Source organism: Corylus avellana, chromosome 7, assembly GCF_965113065.1.
Source record: "Corylus avellana chromosome 7, dhCorAvel1.hap1.2, whole genome shotgun sequence".
Classification (NCBI taxonomy): domain Eukaryota; kingdom Viridiplantae; phylum Streptophyta; class Magnoliopsida; order Fagales; family Betulaceae; genus Corylus; species Corylus avellana.
This window is the reverse complement of record NC_142496.1, coordinates 26,441,685-26,467,886: the sequence shown is the minus strand read 5'-3', so window position 1 is coordinate 26,467,886 and position 26,202 is coordinate 26,441,685. Positions and strand designations below refer to the sequence as shown.

The 26,202-nt window shown below is 37.1% G+C and overlaps 2 protein-coding genes across 3 annotated transcripts; one reads left to right on the top strand and one right to left on the bottom strand.

Annotated features, from left to right (window-relative positions):
• The first annotated feature begins 2,398 nt into the window (after positions 1–2,398).
• On the top strand, positions 2,399–21,650 carry EFS (histone-lysine N-methyltransferase). The gene is made up of 18 exons (XM_059597654.2): positions 2,399–2,583; positions 2,743–5,886; positions 6,099–6,306; positions 8,146–8,312; positions 8,454–8,533; positions 10,216–10,347; positions 10,448–10,564; positions 10,934–11,026; positions 12,348–12,425; positions 12,773–12,829; positions 15,802–16,591; positions 16,683–16,738; positions 17,049–17,128; positions 17,257–17,339; positions 17,461–17,540; positions 18,595–18,674; positions 19,870–19,915; positions 20,149–21,650. Exons 2-18 carry the CDS (start codon positions 2,994–2,996, stop codon positions 21,346–21,348), a joined length of 6,240 nt encoding a protein of 2,079 aa, XP_059453637.2. The 5' UTR covers positions 2,399–2,583; positions 2,743–2,993; the 3' UTR covers positions 21,349–21,650.
• Positions 21,651–22,905: 1,255 nt separating this feature from the next.
• Positions 22,906–26,108, bottom strand: LOC132184367 (Glutathione S-transferase family protein). Of its 2 annotated transcripts, none has more exons than XM_059597980.2 (3): positions 25,897–26,108; positions 24,694–25,021; positions 22,906–23,576 (listed from the first exon to the last, which is right to left on the bottom strand). In XM_059597980.2, exons 2-3 carry the CDS (start codon positions 24,900–24,902, stop codon positions 22,982–22,984), a joined length of 804 nt encoding a protein of 267 aa, XP_059453963.2. In that variant the 5' UTR covers positions 24,903–25,021; positions 25,897–26,108; the 3' UTR covers positions 22,906–22,981. The 2 variants fall into 2 exon arrangements, with proteins under 2 accessions (XP_059453963.2, XP_059453964.2); XM_059597981.2 differs by lacking the exon at positions 25,897–26,108 and adding an exon at positions 25,705–25,834.
• Positions 26,109–26,202: the final 94 nt, after the last annotated feature.

Sequence of the window (26,202 nt, the reverse complement as noted above, 5' to 3'; positions counted from 1 at the left end):
GTACTTTGAGCTATATTTCTCAAACGCAATCCGATGCTTTAAAAAGCATTTGGCAATTGGTACTCTCTCATGTGGAAATACCAACAAATTAAAGGGCCGGTAATAAAAATTTGTGGGAACCTTAAGGCCATAATTGTTAAAGAATATATTTCCCAATGCAATCCGTAAGTTACACAATAGAGCCATCAACTTAAGCAAATTATAATTCAAAACCTGAAAATATCCCTAATTTTCATATAGTAAACGATATCTTAAATTCTGAAAATTTATGCCCTAAGGGATAGCTCAATCAGCTGTGGATCACTTCTCATGAAGTGGAGGTCACTAGTTCGAATCCCCTCCTCCTCCCCTTATGTGGACATGTCAAAAAAAAAAAAATTCCAAAATTACTCAAATTAATCAAAACCCATTGTAAATTGAATGAATTGCTACAATACCCACTCATCGATTTCGTAATATTAAGGTCGAATTATGAAAATCCCAATTAAATTTCGTCATCTTAGAACCATAACATCAAGTGACGTGGCTAAATAGTGACGGTCAAATGCATGGTTCTTTCCCCAATTGGAAGGCAGCATTATGAGGACTAGCTAGCTAGTATCCATATATGAGCCCCTGAAAGACTTGTTCGCTTAATTTGATGCCATTAGTTGGTTGAGTTTGAGAAGTTGACCTTCCTAATTTATAGTCATAAAAATATTAAGCTCCTAAGTAAGTTAATTAATGCAACGCTTAGATCCTAATTGGTTCAAAACTTAGTTGAACTAATTAATTAAGCTGAATTAATGAGAAGCATAATACCATGTTTATAAATTGAGTAATGCTATAAGTCTTCATAGAGTTATCCTAAATGTGATGTAGCTTTAAAATTACCAATAGATCAAAGTTCAATTTATCACATTTTAAATTCAACGGTAATTTTAAAAGGTACATCACATTTGGAAGGACCTTAGGATGACTCTAGGAAGACTTATAACATTACTCTTGTATATTACACAGAGGAATATTATTTTTCACATTTTATTAATTAATGAGCTTAATATTATATATACACCATTGCTAGTGGATGGTTTTGAAAAAGGATTTAGCTTGGGTGTTGTAAACAAAACTCCACCAGATCTCTTGTAGGTTTTTCAACAGTCCTGTCCCAACTTTAATTTTACTATCTTTATCTTTCTTATAAAAAACTTGAAATTAAATTTAGACAATTAAAAAAAAAAATGATCACCCATCATTTTTTTTTACAGCATCTAAACCAAATACTCCAAAGAAAAATTATGGGTATTATGTGAGGTATGTTCTCATTAGACCAACAGAAAAGTCCCAATGTATGAAAGTTTAGACAAGTGTTTAATTTGAAGACACTTATATTAAACGGGTTTCGTACATTCTTTTTTACAATTCGTTTGTGCATGTGATATAAACTTAAAGTAAAATGTACATTTGAAAATCAATTTATAAGGGGAGGGTACCCAAAAATGTATACATGCACATATAGTTAATATTGCACTTAAGCCATATATGACACTTAGGATCATAACCCGCCACAATCTGCAGTCGACGTTCACAACAGCCAACTTTACTAACATTGACTCGACCATAGCCCTTTGTCTTTTAGTGGCCTTACTCATCCATTAGAATACAATAACTTAATGCAATGTCCATACATAATACCAAAACATTTAAGTTAGTCTATATGTCGTGCAATTCGTGACTCGACCACAAAGCCGCAACACATTCAGTCCAATACTCGACGAACAAATCTTGTGTTATATAACTTATCATTTCAAATCGACTTATAGAGAGATGATGTCTATATAGTAGTTTACGTACATAAAATTAAGATTGCACTTAAATCATATAAGACACTTATGATCATAATGATATGTTGATGTTATTATTGTTTATATATATATATATACACCCTATATGCCTCCATTAATGTGACCTCCAATTTATTTTTTTGGGATGTACGTATCCGGCTTAGCCTATAATATTATATTTTAAGCCTTTCCCGATTATTAAATGAATTGCTTTCCACCGTGTTTGTAAGCATTTCTAATTTATCCCATTTTCTTTTTCTTATTTGAGGATCATTAGTGGCAAATATATTCCCTTATAATTTTTCTTTCCCATTTTTTGCTTTGATTTTTTTTTTTTAAATATCTTTCCCGAATGGCCAAAACCATTTGACCCCAAGTCCCCAACAAACAAAAAGTGAAAAAGGGGAATTAAAAAGTTCCCAAGAAATAGATATGAATTTGAGTGACGAGATTGCCCTCGATAAGACACGCGTCCTAGAATTGCCACGGCAGCAACTCCTTTCCCATCACGGTCTGGACACAGGCCCATAGTCGTATAGGGCTAGAACGGTCTCTACCGAACGAGCTTTAGAATTTGATAAAAACTCCTTCAACTGGTCGGAGACCTCTTCTCATTTGCTTTCCCTTTAAACCAACTGTTTTGGCGACGACACAACTCTCACAATTTTTCTCTTTCTCGAAAGAAAATATAGAAAAACCATTAATAACCACAATAAATTTCTCTTTGTAATTTTTCTTTTTCAATCTCTGACTTGCACAGGTATTTGCTTCTCTCTAATCTCCTTGCCCATGTTTTTTGAGTTGTTTTATTTTTTAGTTTTTATGCGTATTTATATATAGGCGTGTATATGTGTATCCGCATTGCGCTGCAGATTCTGAAATTAGGGTTTTGTTTTGTTTTTGTTTTTTTCATGTGCAGAGTGATTTTTCTAGGGTTTTCTTTGTGCGGTTAGAATTCAAACGGCTTCGACGCAGGTACTGTCTTTTTGGTTCTGTTTGATTTTCAAGAGTTTGGTGAAGAATAACAGGTTTAGGGCTTGATTGGAGGGTGATTGGGGCCTTGCATTGTACTGGGTCTGGGTTACAATTTTTTTCAGAATAGTATGTTGATCAAAATTTACGGTGGAGTAATGGGTTTCCGTAGACTATGATAAATTTGTTGAATTTGAGATGGGTTCCTGTGAAAATTTGACTATAACTGAGAAACCGTTATGCGGTTCTGTTATTGAGCAGACTTTGAACTTAGAATTACCCATGCCATCTGTATCCGAGCAGCGGTCATGCTCGGAGGCAGCTTACAGATTGTTTGAGTCTAATGTGGACCCCACAAATGCTCTGGATGGGTGTCCAGATTTGTCTCGGGTTGATGACTCTGGTTGTGTGAGCTCTGGTGAGGTTGCAGAGGCTACGGAGGTGTATACTATTAATAAAGATGGCTTGGTGGGTGAGAGTCAGAGTTTGGGTGATTTGATGCTGGAGAAAGTGCCGGGCAGTGAACGTAGGATCAGTGGGGACTGTTTGAATGAGATTCAGAGTCAGGGTGATATTTGTAATTTGGAAATCGGTGCATTGTGTTTGGATAAAAGAGGGTTTCAAGGTGAAGATGACTGTGAAACGCCCTTGGAATCTATACTTTTGATTGGTTCACCGGGAAATTGTGTTCAACTGGATGAGCTGGATGATAAGACTGTGAGTGGTTCTTCTCCAGAAGGGGCTATGGAGGTTATGGGTGAGCGAAGTGGTGTTTTAGCAGGATTAGAGACTGATGCTTGTAACCCAATATCTCCTTCACAAGGTTGTGAAGACCCCTTGGAATTAATACAGATGACTGGTTCGCCAAGTAATTATGCCCAGCAGAACGAGCAGGGGGACACTAACCGCATAGGTGGTCTTTCTTTCGAGGATATGGATGTGAAAATTGATGATTCAGCAGGGACAGTAGCTGAGATTTGCAATCGGATTTCACCTTTGCAGGATGGTGAAATGCCTTTAAAATTCTTACATACAGGTGACTTAGTGAGCAATAGTGACTGGCATGGGGATCAGAAATATAAAAAGACCGTCAGCGGTCTCTCTGCAGAGTGGGTTACAGGGATTCTTCAAACAGAAAGCAATAGTGGTGCATGCATCCAAGTATTGCCTTCACAGGGTTCACAGAGGGCCTTGGAGAATTTACATATGGCTGAATCACTGAGTATCTCTTTCCAACAAAATGAGCAGAGGAATGATAAGAGTGTTGATGGTTCCTGTGCAGAAAGTGTTACCAAGGTTGTGGAAGAGAAGAGTGATCTCACGACTGTTATAAGTGTTGAATCTGGCAACTATATGTTACCAATAGAAGAAAATTCCTGTATTTTAAAGGAAAGCGCTGCCAACATAGCTCATCACTGTAATTTTGAGAAATCAGTTTTTCCCCAGTCCTGTCAACCCTTTAGCCCTGTCGATTTTGGGACTTTGAAGGATATGCCAGATCAGGATATTATTGCTTCTGTTCATTCTAGCAGTGCGGTTGGATGTTCTGGACATACAGATAATGAAGGAAAGGATAATGGCGGATTTGGTTGTGTTTTTGAAACCAAATGTCCTGAAATTGCATCCTCATCTACTCGAAGGAATGGCCGGAGAAGTAAATCAAGCCAGAAGACTAAAAAAAACAAGGCTGCAAAGAAGTGCAAACACACAACCAATGTGCCACACCCATATGGAAGTATCGGAATTGTGGTGAAGGCTGCAAGAATGAGAAGAAGCTGTTCATCAAAACGAGCTCGTTCTTCTATCTGGGGGTTGTTGGGGAATATTACGCAATTTTTCAGAGAGACTAACGGGCTTGATGGGCTGAATCAATTACAGAATCAAGGATTGAGAAAAGCAAGGGGTGGCCGACGAAGTGGAAAGCAGAACAAGAAATGTGCAAGTGGAAGCTCAAGAGGGTCAAGCGAAAATAATTTTGCATCAACTAGTCGTATTCGTTTGAAGGTTAAAGTGGGGAAAGTGCCTGGCCAAAGTTGTCTGAACAACATGGTTTCAGAGATTGATATGACAGCATCTGTCAATGCTACCATTTGTGATAATGGAACTGATTATTCTGGAACCAGTGTAGAACTTCCAAAATTAGCCAATGGAGTTGGGGATAAATTGAGGGAAGATGGGACTATAATGCAACTCGAATGTTTCAGCAAGCACCCTGAGAAGCCAAAGACATTTCCAGATGCTTTTGTTATGGATGGACAACTCGCAAATAAGGACTCACATAACACCAATAATATAGATAAGGTAGCTGAAGATGCAGACAATTATCTTGGGGTTCCCTCCAATGTGGTGGTTGAAGCATTGGGAGGGACAAATGAGAATAGGTGTACAGATCCTGGAACTTCACCTGATTCGGAAGTGATCAATTTGATTCCAGATGCCCAAGTCACTGCAAGACATCAAGCAGATTTTCATGACACACTTTTGACTTCCTCCAAGGATACTGCTGCTAAAGGACATCGTACCAGTGGTAAGAGGGGAAAGAAGAACAGGGTCCCTCGTTCACGTAACTGTATTCTGGAAGATGGATCATCCGGTCCAGTTAGCACAAATAAAGCTAAAACATCAAAGAAACATGGGAGCAGAAAAGATATGGGTAATGGGCTTTGCTCTGGAGAAATTCTTACTTCACCCACCAGTGAAAATGCTTCAAGCAACTTGTCAAGCAACAAGAAAGTACCTATGGGACCGTTGGTTTTTTCAAGAGAGAGTGAACGAGGAATATTCATTGAGGCTTTGAAAGAGGAAAGTGGTACGGAAGCTCAAACATGTTGCAACCTAGATGTTGACGTTGAATTATTAAAGTCACATAATTCCAAGAATTTACATCCTTCTACTAAAGGTATGGGGTGTAAACTTCCAAAATCTGTTAGGGTGAGCAAGGGCCGGTCCAAAGCCTCTGAATCAGCAAGTGGGAGAGGGAATGCACACAGACAGAGGGAGAACCAGCAGAAGTCTGTTAACAAGTGCAAAGTCAAGGAGAAGGGTGTTTGTAATAAAATCACACATAAAGTGGATAGTCACCCAGAAACTGGTAATAGTTTGCTTAAGGGCGTGCACAACAATATTTTTTTAATCCTTTTGGAGGACTGGAGAATGTCTAACTTTCTTGTAATTCTTTTGTCATTGTGTGTGTTTGTGTGCTTGGCAAGAGACTTTCTTTAACTCTTCCCTTCTAGATACTTATTGTTGGCATAGGCAAAAATTCAAAGTTGGCTTCTCATTTAACTTGACTTCTTGTTGCAGGAAATCAGAAAGTTGATGCCATTGGAAAAACCAACACCATCGACAGCATTGCAGTGACGAACCAATCTAACTTGAGCATGGTACCAGGTCGTATAGAGGAGCAGTGTCTATCCTTGCGTAAGGCTTGGGTGCTGTGTGATGATTGTTGTAAATGGCGGCGTATACCAGCTTTGCTTGCAGATACTATTGAAAAGACAAATTGCACATGGTACACCGTCTTTTATATCTCACTTTATCATTTTAAAGGTTCTATTAATGTAGAAACCTTAAGATGCATTGTATTGGCATATATGTTATTGAATTAAGTTGTCATGTATACAATGTAATTGTGAAAGGATCTCTGATGAAGTATTATGTATGGTTTGATGTAAAAACTGCTTAAGCATGATAAGCTCTTGGTAGGCTAGTGTTATGGGTGATTTGATTTTGTTCAGGTCTGGTTTGCTGCAGGCAGCAAATCAGATCCATTTTTGAAGTAAACAAGAAAAATAGAAGATGAAGAAGCTATGGCCTGGATAGTCAAACCTAGGTTCCTAAAGCAATCACATTTTTTTTTTTTTTTGAAATATTTAATGAAATTGATCAAGGGTTGGCTCGAGTGGTAAGGGCCCTGATCTTGGTGCCATTCTCATCATGTCTAAAGTTCAAATCTCCTTGGGTATAAACAATTCCTTGGGGCCAGCCCCCTGGCGAAGTCGGAGTATTACTTGATCCGTGTGAAGGGCGCTTTGCACTGGTCCGATCCTGAGTGGCATTGCCTTGGAGGGATTTTTCGTCGTAAAAAAAAAAAAAAAAATCAGTCTTGGAAAGAATGATCTAGAATCATTGAGGTGTATTGACTTATCAAAAAAAAGAATCATTGAGGTGTATCAATAAACCATAGGAAAGAATGATCTAGAATTTATCTGGTTAGACGAGAATATGTCTAAGCACCCTTGGAGGTTGGCCCCCATTTTACCATATGTGAATTTGCTATTCTGCCTTTGATTCTTGTTGAGTATCCCGAAGTTTAGCTTCTCAAAGATGCTAGACGAGAGCTAAAGTTGCCTTTTCATATACAGCCACATTCTGGCCTATAGAACGCAAGGGAACGTTCCCAAAGGACATGTTAACTGTTCATATCTGGTCTGGCTTCCCAAAAACATTCATCTATGTTTCATTCACTATGTTAAAGGAGGTGCTTTTGACTTCGATTGAGGTGACCATAACAAATTATTGATATGTGGTAACATTATTGTCTTCATTGCTCCTTAAATAAGGCTAATGTTGGGTGAGATGGTCCTGAATTTAGTCACCGTTGAAACATCTCTCAATTGTTCATTGACCATGAGAAGGTTCCTGAAGGTACTTTTGGTGACAGAACTGGGAGGGAAAAATGAATAGTTATAGGAATTTGCATTAAGGCCTATGAAAATTTTATTTGTGCTGTAACAGCCCTCTAGTCCTGAGAGCTCAAACTGTAGGGTGCTGAAAGGGAATAGAGATACAAATCTACATAGTGAGATGATGAAGCTTCACTTGTATCTACTTTGACTTCATTTAGGTTACATGTTGGTGAAAGTTTTAATTGGGACATCGTCAGGGGGCTAAAATCATCTACAGTGAATTAATTTTTAAGTTGGAAAAGTGAGAGTAACCATGTATTAGATGTGATTTAGGAAATGAAGGGCATCTGTGATGAATTTCCTTGCGCATTTAAGAGGTTCCCTCCTGGCGAGGTTGGATTTCACCCATTTCAGAATTTTCTTATCTCTTTGCTGAAGTGGGACTATTGGTACCATTATCTGAAGATATTTTGTCATTCCAATGAAGTACTTTGTTATTTGGACTCATATGCTGTTCATTATATCTGTTGGTTGTATATTTTTACCTTATATTTTTATATGTGGAATATTTCTGGTCCATTATTTCTGTGTGTTGTATGCATTTACCTCTTATTTATAATGGTATAGACAGCTAATATCCTTTCCTATATAATGTTTTCTTTTTGGAACTTTAGTTTAATATCTTGCATTTGATTTTGCTTTGTGTTTTTTGATTTTTAAAGGACCTGTAAAGACAACATAGATAAAGCCTTTGCCGATTGCTCAATACCTCAAGAGAAGTCAAATGCAGAGATTAATGCGGAGTTGGATATATCTGATGCCTCTGGCGAAGAAGATGCTTATGATGGCTGTTTAAATTATAAGGGATTGGAATGTAGGCGTTCAGCAGGTATGTGATATTTGCCAGTGGTAGCAGATCAGTAAGATTGGATACAAGCTTGAAGCGAGACTGAGTTTGGGGGTCTTAAGTTATCCTTTTGTTTTTATATCATCTGAGTTGTGACATTTTTTTCTTTTGAATGTGCTGCAGGTTACCAAGAGTCAACCTTTAAGTGTATTTCTACTAACGAGTTTCTGCATCGTTGGCGTAGAAGTCAGACTATTGATGAGGTTCATAATTGACATCTGATTTTAATTGTTGTGCTATTCATTACTTTGCTATGTTTTGTATTGTTATTTGATGATCTTGGAAGATTTTTTTAATTTTTTTTTTAAAATTTTTTATGGTACTAATAAATTTTTTTTGATAAGTAATGTCGTATCATAAATAAAGCGTAGAGGGGCGCAGCCCTAGTACACATGGAGTATACAAGAGAACCCATAAGATGAAGAAAAGAAGAATATAAAGTCAAAAAATCTGCAAAATTATAACCAAATAAGCTGTGATGTGCTCAGATCCAAATATGTAATGTGTTCTCCACAATCTTCCGCAGCTTTGTCACCAATGTCTCTACGTCTTCAAAGTGCCGAGCATTCCTCTCACGCCAAAGACACCACATTAAACACATCAAAACCAGCCTCCATACTTCCTATACTATACCGCACCCAACCAGACCGCCCAAACTGTTCAACAAATCAATGACCCGTCTCGGCATAACCCACTCTACACCAAACAATTTAAGAATTGTTTTGTATTGTTATGGTACTAATAATGAAAAGGATGTGTACTATATGTTGAGTAGCATAATCTATACTACTAATAATGCAAACCCTCTATTAGTTTTCAATATCTAATTTTTTTCACAAAAAAAGGATCCTTATTCCCCATTTTAAGTGGTGCAAAAATTTAGTAATAGGATGACCTAGATTTTAAGGAAAAGATCAAATGTGCAATTTAGTTATAGGATGAAATTAGCATACTCTCTCTCTCTCTTAGGAGTGCCTTTGATACATGTTATCTGGTACCATTATGATAGAGCTGTGAGCTGTGCTGAGCAGCACAAATACACCTGAAGGTGAATAGTGCCCATGTTAAATATGTATCAGATAGATCATGGTTTGGGTATGGACATGGACATGTTTATGCATGGCTTAGCCATGTTTTGAGTTTAAACTTCAAAGAAGAATCATAAATTTTGCACATCTAATTGATGTGGGACTGACATGTCATTGGCATGCCAAAACAATTATTTATTTATTTTTTTAGTATAGAATATAAGGCTATACTCCACTGGAAATTGGATGGATTAGTTCTTTTTTGTTAAATGTTAGAGTCCGGTTTTTCTTTTCATATTTACCTGAAGATTCTTTACTTTCACCATTTTTGTGTTATTATGATGTTGATTTCCATCTAGTGTTAGTTTTGTTGAACATCTTAGTTTTTAGGAGGATGGGGTATTCTCTATCATACTCAACTACCTACTTCTGCTTCAGTGGTTTAGTTGCCGTAGAACCTTCTGGTATGCCGCCATTGTTGTTTTCAGTGTGTGGTTTCAGTAAAATAAATGATATCACCAGTTCTAATGTTAGAAGTTGGCCCTTCTAGTCGTCTTCTAACTTTGATTGCATTGTAGTTAAACTGTATGATTCCATGGGCATGTATTATCTTTAGTATTTATTAGTAAGGAGTTTCTTGGTCTGTTCTTACTGCATTGGCAACTTTATTTCCTTTTCTCCCCCCCTCTGTTTAACACTTGTTTGCTCTTGATATAATGGATAATTAAGCGTTTAGTTTTTCATTAGCTTTTGCATGTTTATTGATTGTATTTGTTACATGCAAAAGGCTGTTGTGATTTGTGTCTTTATAGGTAAGTTTATTTATTTATTTTATGTATTTTATCGATTTTAATCAGATAATGGTTTGCCATTGCCAACAACCTCCAAAAGGCCGGTTGGGATGCGGAGATGAATGCTTGAACCGCATGCTAAATATTGAATGCGTCCAAGGCACCTGCCCATGTGGAGACTTATGTTCAAATCAACAGGTATCTTAGCTGTTTATTGCAGCTAGCAATGTATTTGTTTCTTTTAGTGAAGTTACTTGTATGTAAGGGACATTGTTTTAGTCCAAATGCTTGTTTGCAGTTCCAGAAACAGAAATATGCTAGACTGGAGTGGTTTCGAAGTGGGAAGAAGGGTTATGGGCTAAAGTTGCTTGAGGATATACCCAAAGGGCAGTTTCTTATTGAATATGTCGGAGAGGTAACTAAACGATGATCTCACTTTTTTTTTAATCCTTCATTTAAAAGTGAATCCATATGTCTTTGGCTAGTGGTAAGTTACAACTACTATGGGGGACGCCTTGGGTTCCCACTAGACAAAAACCTTAAGGTGGATTTATTAATGAGGAAATAAAAAACATTGATTCTTTGGTGTAATTGTGAAATTTATCATGGTTTTTTTTTTTTTTTTTTTTTTATCAAAGCAGGCCATTCTTCCTTTTGCTAATGTACTAAATACCTCGGTGGTTTATAAGTGCTTTGACATTTTTGTGTGCGTATGTATGGCAGCATAGTGTGTGTCAGTAACAAGACCTTCTCTGACAAGGTTTCTAATATATGGTTCCAACAGGTGCTTGATATGCATGCTTATGAGGCACGGCAAAAAGACTATGCGTTGAAGGGTCATAGACATTTCTATTTCATGACATTAAATGGCAGTGAGGTTTGGATCTGTCCTCTTTAGTTTTTTTTCCCTAACTTTAGCAACTTTTTCTTTGATAAAAAATTTGTCAGTAGCTTCTTGTTCTAAATGCTTCTTTTCTGTTCGGGAAAATTTCACTGAGTTTTAGTCCTCTATGAGAGTAATTTCATGACCTTAATGCATTGATACATCTTTATGCTTCATGATTTCCAATTGTTGCTGCTCCCAACTCCTGCCCCCAAAATTAGATATTCAATTTCTTAGTTCAGTAATCTTGGCTCTCGTTTAGTCTTAAACCAAAAAAAAAAAACCTCGTCTCATTTTGCTGGTTCATTTGTCATCTAGTGAAATTTATAGAAACTTACATGACTGAAGTATGTACTTGTCTGTTATTGAGATGGTATAAATGAGATAAGCATGTTGCTGTCAACTTTAGCAATTTGATACTAGTATTGGAAGGCACGATTGCAAAGATTTTTAGGCCATTAGCATTGATGGAGAATATTTTTGGATCTCTCAGCTGGATGTTATGCTTTATCTTGGTATTTTCCTATTCGGTTCTGTCGGGTTATTACAGTGACTGTTTCATGGATTAGTCTTGTGGGAAACCTCCACTGGTGTCTGAGATGGGAGAGCATGTTCTAAGTTAGTGGCTGGAGTTGGTAGATGCTTCTCTGGACATTTGTAAAGGGACAGGTTGGGCAAGTTTGAGTAAAATCGTGGTATCGGATGGGGGCTACAGAGGCATATATTTGTGTAAGAGTACAATTTAGCTTTATCCACGAGGACAATTGCTTTAGGCAAGCTTCTCATGGTAGAGAACCTTTTAAAGATTTAAGTATTATAGCATTTGTTGCTGTTGAATTTGCAATTCCAATGGCAAGCCATGGATCTACATTTGCTAGGTGCTCCTTGTGCTGGAAAACTATGGTCTCTTCCACAGCTATTTAGAAAAGCCTAAAAAAACTAAGCTTGGAGTATAACCTAACACAGCCTTTTTTTGGTTGGGAAATTACTGCCCTAGAGCTGTTGATGAGTGTTCTAAAACTTGTCAACTTGAGTTCTTTTGATTATTAACAATCCACTTCTTCATGAGAATGATAGCAAGTTCTCTTGAAGTTGAATCTGCACGTGGGCTTTCCACATGTAATAGTATGTACCAGTTCTTTTAACAATAATTGTTAATTTTTGTATCAGCTATTCTTATTTTTATCTGAATCACTTTTTGGTTAAATTGTTCTTTGATTTTTCCTCTCTTTTTTCTGTATCAAGTAGAATTTTTACTTCTGTTGTCGCTTACTCACATTTGATTATCAGTCGCTAATGTTTTCCATTATTTCAGGTAATAGATGCATGTGCAAAAGGAAATTTGGGCCGTTTCATTAACCATAGTTGTGATCCTAATTGCCGTACAGAAAAGGTGAATATACTATTTTGACTTATTTGTGAAGAAATATTTTGCTATTACATTCTTGTTATATGTCACTGCAACAACTTTCCTTTTTACAACAAATAAAGAGAGTTGAAAGCTGTCATTGATGAGGTTTGCATATATGATTTGTGTGATACACTTTTCCTGTTTCCTCCATTACCATGCTTTGATATGTAAATTTATTGGCTTTCCAAGTTTTGAAATTCACCTCGTAATTTATTTCATACTTTTCAGTTGCCTGAGCCTTTACCCCCAGAAAACTCCCTTTTATGATTATTACCTTTTTCCTTCTCTCTTGTAAATCAATTATTTCTTTCTTTTTTTCTTTTGAGCAGTGGATGGTGAATGGAGAAATTTGCATTGGACTATTTGCGTTAAGGAATATTAAGAAGGTATGCTTTCATTTCACATTAATTATTTTCACTCTTAGCTTTTTTAATATGCATTATTTATCAAAAAAAAAAATTCACTCTTAGCTTTTTGGTTGGAGTCCACATGAACATATTGTATTTATATACTTCTACTTCTATTTCATTATAGCCATAACTCAATTCCATAAATGGTGACTCATAATGGCCAAGAATTCTTTCTGGAAGTATTACTTTTAGATTTTTTTTTTTTTAATTTTTTGGGTGGGGAGGATAGGGTGGAGGGGCTCATTGCCACCATGAGTAGAACTTGGGGCAAAGATGAGTAGGCTTAGATCTATATATAAAGAAGAGATTTTTTGATAGTGCTAAATGTTTTTTTTTTTTAATAAGTAATCAAAAAATTCAACAGACACGAAGAAGTATACACGAGAAAACACCTAGCTAGAAGGAGAAAAAAGAATAAGAAAATTAAGATAACTAATCATCACATAAGAAACAAAACCAGATGACCAAAGATTCGAAGTATAAAAAATGAAGCGTTAATCTCCTTTAAAGTCCTTTTATGGTCTTGAAAACTTCTGTCATTTCTTTCCCTCTATAGACATCACAACAGGCACAAATGCACCATCTTCTACATAGCAGCACTCCAAGCGCTACTAATAGTCTGCCAATAAACTACTTGTTTAGGTATAACTCAAGACAGTCTAAATGGACTAAAGAAACATCCCATTAGGCCTCGGCAACCTCACAATTGAGAAGAAGATGGTCCACCGACTCCCCATTCCTTTTACATATACAAACTATCAACCACAATGACATTTTGGTTTCTCATATTGTCTTTGGTAAGGATTTTACCTAGGGCCACCAACCAAGCAAAAGAGACCACCCCCAAAGGAACCTTAGTCCGCCAAACACTCTTCCAAGGGAAGTGAGAGCCATCAATCCAAACCAAGACGTTGTAGAATGATCTAACAGCGAACACCCCTTTTTTGGAGGGAACCCACCAGATCTTGTCTTCACCTTCCCGTCTCACTCTAATTGAATACAATGGCTGACAAAATAGGTACTTGACACGACCCGCAAGGACCCGTTACATGATTAACTTATACACGAACACGACCCATTTAGGTAAATGAGTTAGCGGGTTTGATATGATTATAACACGGAAAATAACCGGGTCATATCGGGTAGACACGACCCGTGTTCTTAGCAGGTAACACAACCTGACTCGACCCATTAAAAAAAACCCTGAATGAAAAATAGAAAAAATAATATAATAATAATACCAATGCCACTGTTAATTGTTAACAAATTACCATTCAATAAAAACATTCACAAAGATTAGCAATTGTCAACTCTATATATATTAGATACGAGGAATGCTACTATGCTAGGCATCCCAAGAATTTTCCCAAATCTTGGTTCCCAACTGACGTGGCTGTAGTTAAGTAAACTGCAGTTAAGTATTTTTTTTAATAAAAATAAACCCACAGCACCTTCTCTCACCTTCTGCTATCCCCTCACCTTCTTGTCAGTTCTCTCTCTCCCACAGCACACTTCTCTCTCTCCCCCACCCCAACCTCAGGTTCCGGCAAAGCCATGATCGCTCACTGCACCAGATCGGAGACGTGCCCATCCACCCTAGGACGGCACCCACTAAAAGACACCACCACCGGCTATAGATTTGCGACTCCGGCGACAGCTACCCAGCAGAGACGCCGCCCTGCCCAGCTCTTCCAAGCCCACGCCGCCAAGCTACTCCGACGGTTCACCACCGCCAAGCTACCTTTCTTTGTTATTTCTCTTATTTTCTGCTGTGGTTGAGTTGCAAACTTTGTTTGCATTGTATCTAGGCTTAATTTTTGAAAGCTAATGACTCTCTTCCTTTTCTTTCTTCTTGTCATTTTTTCCTTTTGATTCTTCTACTTATAAACCCACATTTTTTTCCTTATTGGTTATGATTAGGTTTTTTTAAAACGGGTCTGGTGGGTTGACCCACCAGACATGAAACTTAACTAGGTCTTAAACGGGTGACCCAATTAAGACCCGAACCCGATTAGGCCAAACCCAAAATCTGTTAATTCGTGTCAGGTTCGCGGGTCGTGTCAAAATTGCCAACCCTAGAATACTACACTCTGAAAAATGAGGCAAAATCATCCACCTTTCCAAAAACTCATTTTGGAAACTTTTCTAAACATGCTTCATTTTTCTCTTTTAGGATCCAATATAGAAATGTGTTGCTGTTCCAACCTTTTGTTACGAGGCATCCAGATTAACAGGGTTCAGGCCCCTCACTAATCATTTATCATCACTTGCCTACCTGATAATGTTACTGCCCTTGTGCATCAATGGCCACCATCGAATCAATATCTTAGTTGTTTATCTCGTGAAACACTCAATTTGGTTCTCCTACTTGAAAGGACGAGACATACCTTGCTTAGATATATTCACTGTTACTCGCAGAGAACTCCTGTACTTTCTTCCCAAACCTACTGATGTCGCATCTGCGGCATGGTATGTGAACATGAGTAGCCTAAGACTAAAGAAAATCACCTCTAGACCATGCAAGAAGACATCTTGGTCCAAGGATAACTGTCATTGGTAATTATTCCTTACCAGTATGATCTGAACGTATTCTTGAAGATTTTCTCGAAGATTCTAGAATGGTGGCTTAGTTTTGATGGGGACTAATGAGTTCCCTACTTTGGCTACTTTATTTACCATCTGAGTCTTAGTGTTTAGTTTCATTACATAAGGGAGTTGCTTGGTTAGTACTATTTGGTATTTTCCCGAGTTTTAGTGTCAGGTTTAATCTGGTAATTTCCATATATACTGAAATGGGCTGTACCAGAGTTCAATATATACTGTGTGTATGTGATTTGGAGGCCTAATGCCTCACTGTATAATTTCACCTTTAGAGACGTTGTTGCGTAATCATCTTCTCCCTCGGTTGTTTCCATTCATCCTATGATAAGTTTGGTTTGTTTTCTCAGGGTGAAGAGGTGACATTTGACTACAACTATGTCAGGGTGTTTGGGGCAGCTGCCAAAAAATGTTATTGTGGTGCACCTCAATGTCGGGGTTTTATAGGTGGTGATCCGCATAAGTCTGAAGTAATTGTTCAAGGTGATTCAGATGATGAATTTCCGGAACCTGTGATGCTTCTTGAAAATGGTAAAAATAATATGATGCCAAGTGCTGAAATCCAAACTGCCAAGAGTGTATTAAAAGATAGACATGGAATGGATAAAGCCACTACTGCTGTTGAGCAGTTGGAGAGTACCATAGAGAAAGAGGACTCTTTGAACCGATCTGCTGCTTCCCAACTACAGAGCTCGTTTGAACTGGAGGACTCCAAGGGAAGGTTACCATCTTTTGTTCAACCAGTTGAAATTTCCCATCCAACAGAAGATGTAACAATCAAACCCATGCCCGCTGTTCATCAAGAGAATTCCATAGAAGAGGAAACCATGAATAAAACCTCATCATATGTTAATATATCCGAGATATTTTCTCCAACTATGACTCTCAGCAAATCATTATCTGATGTTGTTGATGCTAATATGAAGTCCAAGTCTGACATAGTTGAAGACAAGCGAGTTTCTTCAAAATCACATACTCCGATGAAAGTTTCTCGCTTATCTAGTTCTGTCAAAAAAGGAAAAGTGAGTGGCCATCCTCTGAATACCAATAAAATTCAGGTGACAGCCAACAAATCTCAGGTGCTGTCTATTAAACCAAAAAAATTACTGGAAAGTTCTTCTAATGGCCGTTCTGAAGCAGGTTTGGAGTTCTCTATTTTTATTGTCTTGACAACTAGTGTATCTAATAAGGGGGTACTATATTAATGGTTAATCCACTTAAATGCTTGCAGTTGAAGAGAAACTTAATGAGTTGCTGGATCCTGATGGAGGGATTAGCAGACGAAAGGTAAGCAGTTTTTAATGTTATCCAATTTGATTCTTTGAATTTGGTAGTTCTGATTTGGGCAGTTGGAAGGTTGATGCACATACATCAGTGTTTTTGTGTGCTGTGTTCTTGCTTTACTGCTGGTTCAATCATTTTACTTCCTGAATTCTTGTTCAATATTACTTCTGACGAAGCCTTCCTTTATTTCGTTTCTTCTTTGAAGTTTTTAGTCTCACCACAACCAATAAGCAGATCTTTTGCAATTTGGACCTCTTTTATGCATGTCTAGTTGTAGGTAGTCTACGTTCTAAGCCATGTCATTTTCTTACAGGATGCCCCTAAAGGCTACTTGAAGCTTCTGCTTCTTACTGCAGCGTCAGGTGACAGTGGCAATGGTGAAGCAATTCAGAGGTAAATTATAGATTTTCCTTTTCATTAAATTTAGGTCACTTATGGTCTATATGTTAGTTTCTTATATGTGAATTGTTTATTTGACAACTCATTTATTAGAGTTTTTGTCTGTTCTTTTTTGGTTGTAGCAATCGAGATCTTTCAATGATCCTTGATGCACTTCTGAAAACAAAATCACGAACAGTATTGACTGATATAATAAACAAAAATGGTATGTCTCCTTAGCTTTGTTGCATAGCCTACAATTTGTTTCCCCATGTTGTTGGGGAAGTAAATTTATTGTAGTTGTGCCTGTATTCATTTAAAAGGATTACTGTTCCTTTGTCTTGTAGGTTTGAGGATGCTGCACAACATAATGAAGCAGTACAGGAGGGATTTCAAAAAGATTCCCATCCTCCGGAAGCTTCTCAAGGTGCTTGCATTGGGAACCTTGTATCTCAATTGATTAAGTTTCCTCTAATCACAATTGCGGATTACCAAATACACTAATACACATTAATTTTTTGAGGACCTTGTTTTTAACCTTATATTACCAAATACACTAATTCACATAAATCTCATAAGAAAGTATGCCTTTTTCCTCTTCCACAAACTGGTGAATTTGGGGCATATTTTGTGTTTAGTAAGATAGAATAAAGATGCAATACATATTGATATGTGCCACTTCTTAATAAGGGGTTTCTCTTGTATATTTCCTATGTATTAGGATTACGCGGTTACGCCCCTCTATGCCTTTGTAATGAGATTGAATTTCTTATCAAAAAACAAAAATTGATAAGTGCCACTTTACTACCAAAAAAATAACAATAAAAAGATGTCATATCATTCACCATTAGATGCTGGCAACTATATATTTCAATGAAGAGAATTTATTTGAGACAACTATTGCATTAAGTTGATAACATTCCACTTTTCGTACTAGTAGTATACAGTAACGAGTATAATGCTGGCTACCACTACATCAAGGAAACTGAAAACTTTTTTTTTTTTTTAAAGATTGAGTTGGTCATTACTAATTGCTTAAATGAAGTATATTGTTTGCAATCGGGTTGGACTTCAATCTGCGGGGTTCAAGTCTTTTTTATTTTATTTTTATTATTATTATTATTGTTGTTGTTGTTGTCTACTTACATTTGGGTTGCACTTTTTGCTTTTTAATGATATTACGATTACTTATTAAAAAAATTTCTTTTTTTATTTTTATTTTTATTGGTACTTCTCTTTTCTTTAGATTTTTGGGGATAAACAGATTTAAACTGCTTTTCAAATGGTTCAACTTGAAGATTACTTGTTAAGAGGTTCTCGCCACATTTTGCCTATACTTTTTTTTTTTTTGGGGGGGGGGGGGGGGGGGATTTGGGAAATGGGAAATGCAGTTGATTGAGCTTCAGGAGAAATTAATAAATAGGAATACTCTTTTAAGAATGTAAATGGAGAACTGCTTACTGATGTTCCTTTTGGTGCAGGTCTTAGAGTATTTGGCAGTGAGGGAGATACTAACACCTGAACATATTAATGGAGGTCCTCCTTGTCCTGGAATGGAGAGGTTAGAAGATATTATTTGACATTCTTATTGAATCTTCCTACTATTATGTTTTGGCCTTACAGTTCCTGGATTATTGTACCCATGCATTAATACCTTGTAATACGTTTGTCTTCAGCTGGAACTCAGTTGATGAGGCTCTTCTAATTATATTAGGAAGATTAAAACTTCTGAGAATAGAACTTTTGTCCATTTTTTAGGCTCAAGGAGTATATATACATATATTATTTTATTTTATTTTTTTATTTTTTTGAGGGGGGTTGATATGCTGTAGTTTTTGAACTGGAATACAAACAGGAGAGAAATATTAAAAAAAAAAAAAAAAAAAAAGTCGTTGGAAAAAGGCATTAGGAGGATTGTAGCTTTTGAGATCCTCCAAGGGGTTGGCCTCAATCTGGAAGCAAATTCTGTTTCCTTAACAAAAACAAAATTCCGAAAACTTTTAATGTTTAGGCCTATATATAGGGTGATATCACAATGCTGATGACCTAAAAATACTGTTAGCCTGGTGGACATATTTAGGCATATAAGTACATTCAGACTCTTGGAAAGGCTATATGTTCAAAAACAAATTCCTTAAGACTGCAGCATATTTGAAGCATTTTCAAACCAAATTATTGAGGTCGGCCCATTGCCATCCCATACTGAATGCTGAATGAACTTTTTGCCAATGATAATGCACTAGATTATTCTTGGTAGTAGAGAATTATGTTTGCCAAAAGCTATGGATTAAGAGAGGAGAATTTAATAATCAAGGTTGTTGGGGTCTTTAGTGAACGCAGGATATAAATATTTTCCTGCAAGGTGTGAGACCACGTCAAAATCCAGTTGAGATCATGATTGTTATTGCTTGTTTAGTTTATCCTGAAACATGTTTTCTGTGTTTCTACTTTATATAACTGTGATGCTCACATGTGTGAGTGTAATCAGGAGTGGCTGGTGAAAGATTTAAACATTGCATGTTCACCATCAAATATTTCTATGGGCATGTGAATTTTTTGTGCTGATGTGGAAGGCCATTATTGTTAGCTCTATTTCTTTTATGTCTTGGTCCAAGAGCAGCCAAATTCTTGGTTGGTTATAAATTTTCCGTGCAAACTCAAACCAGTCATTTCTTTTCCTCTTTAAGTCAATGAAATTGTTATCCTAGGCATGCAGCTTTTTTTAATAGATCCCTGAGACGTGTGTTTCTATGCAGCTTTAGGGAGTCAATACTGTCACTGACTGAGCATGATGACAAACAGGTATTTTGGCGATAACTGCTCCGTAACTTCTTGAATTTCATCTAATATGCCCTAGTTGTGTAGTTTTTCAATCTCATATTGATGGATGAGGTTGCATAGAAATTCATTAGTTGATTTATGTCATTTTTCATTTAAAAATTACATTTTTCTTTTTGTGGATGCATCCATTGACTCTAATCCTTTATGCATTCTCTTGTGTATATTTGTATTAACAGTGTCATATGCATATGCAGGTTCATCAAATTGCACGTAACTTCCGAGATACGTGGATTCCTAGACCTGTCAGAAAACTTAGCTACTTGGACAGAGATGATGGCAGGATGGAGAACCGGAGGGGTTCAAACTGCAATAGGTTTTCAGCATCACAGAACTATCGGCGTGATCAGGATACAAGACCTACAGAAGCAATTGATTGTGTGAAACAAAAGACGGTTTCAACGACCTCATATGATACTGGTCTCCAGGAGGGCTCTTCTGCTCCTTGTGCTAGTGGTTGCCAGACAAAAGAGACAAAAACTCGTAAACGTAAAAGCAGATGGGATCAACCAGCCGAGACAAACCCAAATTCGAGATCTCCTCAGCATAAGGAACTGAAGATCGAGTCTACATTGCAAGAGCAATTTGAATCTAGGCCATTACTAGGGGGTGTTGAAGTGGCACTAGATGATGTAGACAATGTAAGCAGAATGAACAGGAGTTGCCCTGATTCCATTCACAATCACTGTCAGCAAGATGAAGCTAGTGGGGCTGACAATGAAAGGCAGAGCATATCTGAGGATGTTCCACCTGGGTTTTCACCTCCCCCAGCTCTGGGTTCATCAATTGCTACTGATCTCCCTCGACAAAATGGTCACCATAGGCATGCTTTCGACGCGGTTATTGGGCAGCCACAGGAGAAATTCATTTCTCGATTGCCTGTCTCATATGGAATACCGTTGTCCATCTTACAGCAATTTGGCACACCCCAGGCAGAAAGTTGGGTTATTGCTCCTGGCATGCCTTTCCATCCTTTTCCTCCATTGCCTCCCTTTCCCCGAGATAACAAAGATCCTCCACCATCTCATCCTGCAGAAGGACAAAGGGACAGCCATTATTCTGCCCCTTGTTATGCAGATGGAACCGCTCCATGTTTGGACATTCCGAATAGCCAACAGACGACATTTAAGCGAGCAAGGGAATCCTCGTATGACTTGGGAAGGAGGTATTTCAGGCAGGAAAAACGGAATAATACAAAATTAGGGCCGCCATGGCTTCGGAAAAGGAATGGGTGGGGACACATGGGAGACAACTCAAGGGGTTCTCAATGCAGCGTAGGTATAGGAAATGTAGCAAATGAGCTGACAGATTCATATTTGTCACAGGATGTAAGCAGTAGAGCGGATAAAGCTGGCAATAGTTTTTATCAGCATTCCCAGCACCAAAATCATCATTGATTTATAGGACAAACTTTGAAGAGTTACTGGATTCTTCTACAGTACCCATTGTCAATTCTTTTGTTATCAGGTTTATATCTAATGAAAAAATTTATTCAATTTCAGAATTCCAGTTCTCTTAGTCAAGTTCTTTATACACTATACCAAGGGCCAAGAGCTACTCTCATTCCAGTCCTGTATATTGAGCTATTTGTCCACGCCTCAAAGAGGTTGTCATTCTTGTTTATGTATCATTTTCTCACAGATACTTGAAAGGCTTATGAACGTTTTTAGATCAGCGGAATAAGAGACAATATGATCGATTCTTTGGTGTCTTCCACTGAGTTATTACTTTTTCTTCCCCTTTTTTTTTTTTTTTTTTTTTTTGCCCCCATGAATCATGATGATGCGCAAGATTGAAGAATTTGTTTCCTAGCATTACCAACGCTCACTATCTGTGAATAGACGTTGGGATCTCTAATAGCCTGTTGGAACTCAAAAAACACTATTTGATCAGTTTTACTTGCGGAGGAATTTTAAAGGACAGTCAGGTAGATTGGGGCATGGTGTGCCGGATGTAATTTTATTTGTGTCGTTCAGTTTAAATAAACAGTTTAGATTGTTACAAGAAAAAAAAAAATTGTAGTGGTTCACCACCTCCAAATCGACTACTAGGGGTTGTAGCCAAGAGGATAGTTTGGCTGCCCCCGAACTACTCCTTGATAGGTGGTTCAGCTATCCCAATAATATTTTATACAGCAATAAATAAAAGCAGGAGGCATTTTTTTCTTTGCTTTCTTGAAATAGTGTTTTACAAAGGTATTTGATCATTCGGAAATGAGTAACGATATACACTATATTTTTATCATACTTTACTGATGTGACATTGTCAATTAGCACTTAAACTTTTTTCTTTTACATTAAGGGGTATTGTGTAAGAATTATGTTTTATGCGTGTGCATGTATGTGGATTTATGAGGTTTCAGAGTCGATTTCTTGCAAAGTACCTTTGTGAAACTTGATAAAACATGTTAGAATTTAGACATTACCTTAACTCAAAAATAGCAAACAGTGAGTTTGAACCCAATAATATTATATCAGTCCCCTCATGCTAATACTACCTATTGTAGATTTAGTTAGTTAACCTGTAGTATCACCAAACCCTAATTACCAACAATTTGTTCTAAAAAGATGGTGACCCTGTAATAGCCATGCCATTGAAGTTCACTTTGAACAATGAACTAAGGATTTAAAGTAAGCTCCATTTGTGAAGCACTCCCGCTCTTTTCTTCGTAAAGTTTTTTCAACGAGCCAGATTTAATTTCACTATTTCTCATGAAAAACTTAGAATTAAATCTACACTGCTGAAAAAACTGCAAAAGAACTGTAATTTTTTTTTTTTTTTACAGCACCTAAGCAAAATTCGAGTTTAACAACTCTGTTCCTTACTGCACTTTATGTGCTAATTACCTGCTAAAAGTTTAACTGAAAACTCAGTGTCAAATGCATCCCACTTGTTTCGTTTCCAACCAAGCAACCAGCCAATCCCCCACCCCCACCAAAGAAGGAAAAGAAAAAAAAAAACACAAGAATTACTCGAACTTTGAATTTATCTCACTGTTCATTCTGTCAACTCTGATCTATATATAATTTATCAATATCTTTTTAGCATACTTCTGATACGAACAAAGCACCAAGTTTTTATTAGTGTTTTGTACCTTCTCCAGCCATCGAAGTACTTCCCAATAACCTTTTTATAACTAGGCCTCTGCTGCACCCAAATCCAGTACTTAGCAATGTTTGGCCTGCTACTTATATACTCGTCTTCCAAATTCAAGAGCACTAAACGACCCAGCACTGGAATGAGCATCACATCTGCCATGCTGAATTCTTCCCCTGCTATATACTCTGTCTCGTTCAGCTGTGTTTCCACTTCATCAAGAAGTCTAATTAAATGCTCCTTGCTCCGTCGCAAAACATCCTGGTTTTTCAACTTGTCTTCTGTCTCATATGCTTCTCTTAGCTTCTGATGGTAAGCTCCAGCTAGATCAGGATGTTCGGCCATCCGAGAAATCACCACCCGCCTTATGAATTTGGACACATAGAACCGGTACTTCTCTGGGATGTGGGAAAGTGTGAAGAACTTAGGGTTCCAGTCTTGTATCTTCTGCATCCAATCTACAACTTCTCTGCCACTAAAGGGGATGTTGTCGCCACCTGACGAGACAATAGCAATTCTTTCTATATACCTGAAATTTTTTATTTCACTTTATTATCTTCCCTCAACTTCAATAAAAATAAAATTGGAGACAATTTCAGGTATACCTTCTACACACTCCAAATAAGACAAAAAGTGAGAAGTAAAGGAGAGGAGAGAGGGAGCCATTTAAAAGTAATAGCAAAGAGGTTGATTATCTAAATTCAAAGCTAAATCCTAACACAAGTTTGTCCTACTTTCTATAAATAATTTACTGTGTCCATTCAGGCATGAATCTTCTCATGATTTTTTGGACAAGGATCTTCTCATGCTAACCTAGTAACCTATACATGACAAACTCATATGTGTTGATATCATCCATGCAAAAAAATACATATGGTTAAAGCGTTTCAAACAAAGCTTATCACTTAAAATTATTGAAAAATGTAGTCGTTTCATGTCAAGAGATTTCCCCACCAGCATTGACATCATCATAGCTGTTAAGGTGGTCAATCTGGAAACCAACCACAATGGACAGTGACTATTCGATTATTGCACATCATCAAAAATTGAAGAAGACATGCACTGGGCACAAATAGTTGTGGAACCACCATCCTCATGATATTGAGAGTCAATGAAGCCAACCCAAAACCTCAAATAGAATAAAGTAAGCCACAATCTGCAGGTTGGGTGGAGAGAGAGAGAGTATAGCAAGAAAGAGTTTGAGAGAAAGCAAATTCCAGGGCCTGAGAATGTATGAGAGAGGCATTACCATATATTTCAGAGAGATTGATTGGGAATGTAATGATTTCATTTTGCCAACTAGAGACAGAGACAGAGAAGAGATGATAAACCTGAAAAACCAAATTGTTAGGTTCTAAAAGATGCTGTGTTAACTAATTTTCAGAGAGAATTTTCTCTTTTGGCGAGTTTCTGTGACAGATTTGCTAAATTTTAGTTGTCTTGATGAAATTAAAAACAAACATGATTTCATCCTGTTATAGACTAACATGAGAGGATCCAGGACAAGCATGTATTCTCTTTGAACAAATTCAAAGGTTAGTTTTTTACATAGAAGTAATTTAACTTCGAAATGCTTCTAAACACATCCACAATTTTCCATATAAAGAGTGACAGTCAACGATGAGTGAAGGATAATATATACATACTGGATTATCTCAATAGTGCTGAAAATGATGTGAGCACCATTCTTGAAAACAGGGAGTTTTCCACTTGGATTCATCCTGAAGAATGAGGAGTCCATGTTCTTGCCTGTTATAGGATTGACATGGTATGATGTGTAATCAATACCTTTCTCTTCCAGGGCAAGTCTCACCTTTTGGCTATCCAAAGAGTATGGGTGATGATACAGCTGCATGATTTTATTAACATCAGCTCTTAAGAGATTACATGCACTGTAAAAAGCTGAGCTCTTTCATATCAACTTCCGATGAGCACACAGGAGTTCAAGAAGAGGGAGTGTGTAAGGGTCTGCAACTGAATGGTAATGGGGAGTTTAATTAGCATCTTATTTTCTCCAAGAAAATGAGTAAAAGGTTAAATTTGAAAAACACACAATCCCACAAATATATACACATATACATGTACACAGAAACGTATTTAGTCAATGAGAAGTTGATATTGGAATCCAAAATGTAGTGACAAGGGGCAAATTTTATAATAAACTTGTGTTCATTGTATCTTCCCTTTGAAGCAGACCTTCAATATTATATTTTTTTTTTTACAAATGAATAATTGCTGGACTACAAAAAACTTAAATTGATTGGTCAATAATAAAGAAAAATGCATCTGCCCAATTGCAATATAAGAACCATTCTTGTCTCTTTTTTTTTTGGCCAAGCAAGCCATTGGAGTAACATTCAGTTTATACAGAAACTTCATCAACTCCAGAGTGGTAGTGAAATTTCTGACAGTTACAAGCTTCAATTCAATCGAATTAAGAAAGAAAATAATATATGGCATCAATTCAATTTGAAGAATGAAATTCACAAAATATCAGCAGTGAAGAAACTTCTGCAAATTTCACAGTTAAATCCTCAAACAAGCAGGAACTTGATCAAAGAAGAAATATCTAACTATCACCGCCAAGAAAACAAAACCAGCAAACTAAAACACAACGAAAAAATTAAGGAGTAAAAAGGACGACAGAAAGTAATTACAGTTTTAGCTCCTTAAGCCAACTAGGAAAATGACCCGGATATAAAAATCAACGATTACAGTCAAATTCACGGCACATGTCAAGTCAAGGCACAAAAACTCCTGAAACCCAGCAAGCAAAGCAACCAAATTTACATCAACAACTAAGAAAATCTATGACTTGAATTAGAGTAAATAGAGTGACAGAGACTGACCCAGAAGCCCAGAACACTAGAAAACTTCTACAAGGAGATGAGATGAGCAGTTTGGGTTAGGAGTTGTGTGAGGGCACGTTAAAAATAAAAAGATACCCTTTTGGAGGGACTCAAAAAGTTCAAAGGGAATAGAATTGAAAAGGTGTCAGAGAGAGAGACAGCATAAAAGTGGAAACGAGTGAGAAAAAAGCAGAAAAACCCAGCTTGGACTTTGCGTCCAGACGGAAAGTGCGGTTAGCATTTGAGATCCATATGCTAATTGCACTTTCGAGGCACGAAGAGGCGTAGGACTACTCGCTTGGATAC

Bases quoted from the DNA above. Each gene is read 5' to 3' on its own strand.
- EFS (XM_059597654.2), top strand. From the start codon at position 2,994: ATGGGTTCCTGTGAAAATTTGACTATAACTGAGAAACCGTTATGCGGT. The intron at 10,565-10,933 runs GTAACTAAACGA...TGGTTCCAACAG, and splicing joins TTATTGAATATGTCGGAGAG to GTGCTTGATATGCATGCTTA. The intron at 16,739-17,048 runs GTAAGCAGTTTT...ATTTTCTTACAG, and splicing joins GAGGGATTAGCAGACGAAAG to GATGCCCCTAAAGGCTACTT.
- LOC132184367 (XM_059597980.2), bottom strand. From the start codon at position 24,902: ATGCAGCTGTATCATCACCCATACTCTTTGGATAGCCAAAAGGTGAGA. The intron at 23,577-24,693 runs GTATGTATATAT...AAAAAATTTCAG, and splicing joins AGCACTATTGAGATAATCCA to GTATATAGAAAGAATTGCTA.